The following is a 4415-nucleotide window of genomic DNA, read 5'->3' on the forward strand; positions in this document are numbered from 1 at the left end:
TGTGTGTGTGTGTGTGTGTGTGTGTGTGTATGTAAAAACCCTGATAATAAGAAAAGGAGGTTATCTTGAGGATAGCACTTGGTAGAGTTGCATAGAGAGTGTCTGGAAGAGCTCTAGGCAGGAAAGGAAGGCAAAAGAGATAGAGTTTTCTTTTAGTTAAAATTACATTAAAAATAATATGTATATTTACACATATAAACTCTGCTTTCTTATATGTTATGTTTCAATGTAGTTCTACATTGCAGTGTGGTTGAAAATTTTGATTTGTACACCAAAGGGTTTTTCTTGTTTTAAAAATATTTCTAGGTATCTGAAAAGTGAACTGTCCTAAAAACTATGATTATTTGGAAATTTTAAAACTTGTGTCGTGGTGTCCACTGAGTTCTGTGGCCTGGTAGCTCTCATTTGATTCACATGTTCTCTTTGTTTTCCTAGTTATTCAGTNTTTTCAATTATATTGGATAATCTGACATGTTGTGAAATATATTNCTTAATCTAAAACTAAGAATCTATTCTAGAATAACTATATATTGTAGTTATTCATTTTTTTATTTTTCTTGTGTGTTTAGAAAGTTATTTTATGTCCTACTTTCAAAGTATAGAGACCGTTTTTTTTTGTTTGTTTTGTTTTGTTTTGTTTTGTTTTGTTTTTTACCAAATAATAGTTTCAGTTTTCACCATGATGGAATTCTGTATGAATTGCCTGTTACACTACAGAATTCAGGCCAGCCCTTCCNTTTATTACAAATTATATGCTATGTCTCCATGTGATATCCTCTTGCATCCATCATGTTCAGCACACTTGTTTCCTGACAGCAGAAGAGCTGAAGGTTGGGTGAGATCATCTTGGCACAGTCCCTGTAGNGGTGTACCTCTTTGCATCATGTTTCTATATTATTTTCATGGAACTCCACAAAGTGAAATAATGATTTTCTTTCTTTTCTTCCAGCCCTGTCTTGCTGTCATAACAAGGAANTGTTCAAAATAGAGAGCAAACAAGAATCTGTCCAGAGAGAAGGACCAGGACAATTTGGAAGTAGCAGGCTCGGAAAGTCACAGGTAAGGGAGTTCTGGGAATGTAGAGGTGACAGTGAAGAGCATGAATTCTGGGATGATGGATCTGATCTCTATGCAACCCCCACTGCTGACATTCCTGACAGGGGAGATAAAGAAACGCAGGCTTCTCCTCNCACAGCTCACTCTGGGCCACTTCCACATTCACAGTGGGAGGCTCTTTTAGGAAAACATTCACATCAGCCTTTGAAAGACAACTTTAGTCTTCACCAAAGTGTGAATACACTGAGAAGTAACATGGGGGGGGGTACACATGAGTCTTTGAGATATGTTTTATGTAGTATGGGATTAAGCAGTATTTCAATATTCTGTGACGAAAAGGGGATTAATATTACAGGACAACACATATAGTGATATCAGAGTGAGAAGTATTTGACTGAAAATTCTTTACAACTTCCTCAACAGGTAAATCTACCTTATGACAGGGGCTGCAATGTAGATCAACATAAGACTGTATGTGGGAATCTAGTAGGACGTGAAAGACATTATCGGATGGGTATTTCTGAATATCGCCATGGATATTATGAAGATAATAAAGGCCTTACTACAGACTTTGCACTGCATAATAACCACAACAGTCAGTTTACAGAGATTGCTTACCAAGGTAACGACTCCTGGAATACCTATAAACATGATGTAACTTTTAGTGAAGGACAGATAAGTAATTGTTTTCTGGAGAATTATTATAATAATGATAGATGTAGGGATGTCTCTGGTCAGTGTACACAATCACCTTTGTTCCAGCAGGACTATAGCCAAGAGAAGCTGTCCACAATCAGTCAGCAGGATAAAATTGCAAATGAGTCCTCAAATTGTAGTCAATGTACTGAAATTGAGGCTAGAGGAGAATTTAACAGACAGAGATATGATAAGTACAGCAAAGTCTCTATTGAATCATCAAGCATTGATAGGGATAAAGTAAATGATATTCAAAGAAAACCATGCCTGTTCATGGGAAGTGATAAATCCTTCAATTTCTATTTAAGTATGACTCAAAATGATTCTAGCCACTCTAGAGAGAAAACTCAAAAATATAAAGTATATAGACTGGAGATTACCTCTCCTTCGAAACTTGTTGGGCATCCGAGATCCTTTATTCAACAAAAATACAGGAAATTTGGGAAATGCTCCAGGAGTTCCTCAGGCCTCAGTAGACTTAAAATGCTTCAAACTGGAGGAACATCATGCAAATTTACAGAATGTGCAAAGTCCTTTTCTCTGTTCTCAGGCCACAGAGAGAATTATACAATCAATACTGTGGAGAAACCTTTTAAATGTAAAATATGTAAAAGGTCTTTTACCACAGGTTCATATCTGCAAGCTCATCAGAGAATCCACACTGGTGAGAAACCATACAGGTGTAAAGAGTGTGGCAAGTCCTTTACTCATGGCTATTCTCTTCAAGTTCATCTAAGGCTTCATACTGGAGAGAAACCTTACAAATGTACAGCTTGTGGCAAGTCTTTTGCAGAGGGCTCAACTCTTAAATCCCACCACAGAATACATACTGGAGAAAAACCCTACAAATGTGAAGAATGTGGAAAGTCCTTTGCCAAACGATCAAATCTTCAAGCTCATAGCAGAATTCATACCGGAGATAGACCTTACAAATGTACAGCTTGTGGCAAGTCCTTTACCAGCAGCTCCTGTCTTCGAACACATCACAAAATCCATACTGGAGAGAAATCTTATAAATGTACAGATTGTGGCAAGTCTTTTGCTGAGGGCTCAACTCTTAAATCCCACCACAGAATCCATACTGGAGAGAAACCTTACAAATGTAAAGAATGTGGAAAGTCCTTTGCCAAACGATCAAATCTTCAAGCTCATAGCAGAGTTCATACTGGAGATAGACCTTACAAATGTACAGCTTGTGGTAAGTCTTTTACCAGCAGCTCCTGTCTTCGAACACATCACAGAACCCATACTGGAGAGAAATCTTATAAATGTACAGATTGTGGCAAGTCCTTTACCCAGTACTCCCATCTTCAAACCCACTACAGAATCCATACTGGAGAGAAACCTTACATATGTACAGATTGTGGCAAGTCCTTTTCTAATAGCTATTCTCTTCAAAGGCATCACAAAACCCACACAGGAGAGAAATCTTATAAATGTAAAGATTGCGGCAAGTCCTTTTCCCAGGGCTCACATCTTCAAGCCCACCACAGAATACACAGTAGAAACAAACCTTGCAAGTGTAAGGAATGTGGCAAGTCTTTTGCAGAGGGTTCAACTCTTAAAACCCACAACAGAATCCATACTGGAGAGAAACCTTACAAATGTAAAGAATGTGGCAAATCTTTTACTGAGGGCTCAACTCTTAAAGCCCACCACAGAATCCACACTGGAGAGAAACCTTACAAATGTAAAGAATGTGGCAAATCTTTTACCATGGCCTCAGCTCTTAAAATTCATCACAGAATCCATACTGGTGAGAAACCTTACAAATGCACAGATTGTGGCAAGTCCTTTACCCAGCACTCCCATCTTCAAAGACACTGCAGAATCCATACAGGAGAGAAACCTTACAAATGCAAAGAATGTGGCAAGTCTTTTGCTGAGGGCTCAACTCTTCAAAAACATCACAGAATCCATTCATAAGAGAACCTTTACAGATGTAAAGAATGTTCAGGCTGGAGAGGTGGCTCAGTGGTTAAGAACAAGGACTGCTCTTCCGAAGGTCCTGAGTTCAAATCCCAGCAAGCAACCACATACATGGTGGCTCACAACCATCTGTAACCCCTTCTTCTGAAGTGTCTGAAGATAGCTACAGTGTACTTACATATATTAAATAAATCTTAAAAAAAAAAAAAAAGAATGTTCAAAATCTATTACCTGATTTGCAAATCTTAAAAGTCATCCTGGAATCCATACTGGAAACAAACTTTACAAATGTAAAGAATTTTTTTTTTTTTTTTTTTTTTTTTTTTTTTTTGGTATTTTTGGTATTTTTGAGACAGGGTTTCTCTGTATACCCCTGGCTGTCCGAGAACTCACTCTGTAGACCAGGCTGGCCTCGAACTCAGAAATCTGCTTGCCTCTGCCTCCCAGGTGCTGGGATTAAAGGCGTGTGCTACCACTGCCCGGCGTAAAGAATGTTTTGAATGCATTACTAAAGGCTGTAAATTTAGAACACATTATAAAATTTACATATGAGACAAAAGCAAGGGTAATTACTGACATCCTTGTTCACCCAAGAAAAATGTTCTTTAAAATATGAAGTATAGATAGACCGCCTTTAACCAATATTTAACCCTTCCTCAATGTCAGAGAGTCATACTAGGAAGCTCTACACTGGTATGAATTTGAAAACATTTTACCTAGAATTACACTGTATA

General features: G+C 37.8%; 1 protein-coding gene across 1 annotated transcript in view; it reads left to right on the top strand.

Moving 5' to 3' along the window:
* The window catches only part of LOC110333787 (oocyte zinc finger protein XlCOF6-like), a 70474-nt gene extending 66719 nt beyond the window's left edge, over nt 1–3755 (top strand). Inside the window, exons 5-6 of the mRNA XM_029546596.1 lie at nt 950–1059; nt 1480–3755. Coding sequence (XP_029402456.1) covers nt 950–1059; nt 1480–3678 — 2309 coding nt within the window. The 3' untranslated portion in view covers nt 3679–3755. The remainder of the gene's footprint in view (nt 1–949; nt 1060–1479) is intronic.
* Nucleotides 3756–4415: the final 660 nt, after the last annotated feature.

Source organism: Mus pahari, chromosome 1, assembly GCF_900095145.1.
Source record: "Mus pahari chromosome 1, PAHARI_EIJ_v1.1, whole genome shotgun sequence".
Classification (NCBI taxonomy): Eukaryota; Metazoa; Chordata; class Mammalia; order Rodentia; family Muridae; genus Mus; species Mus pahari.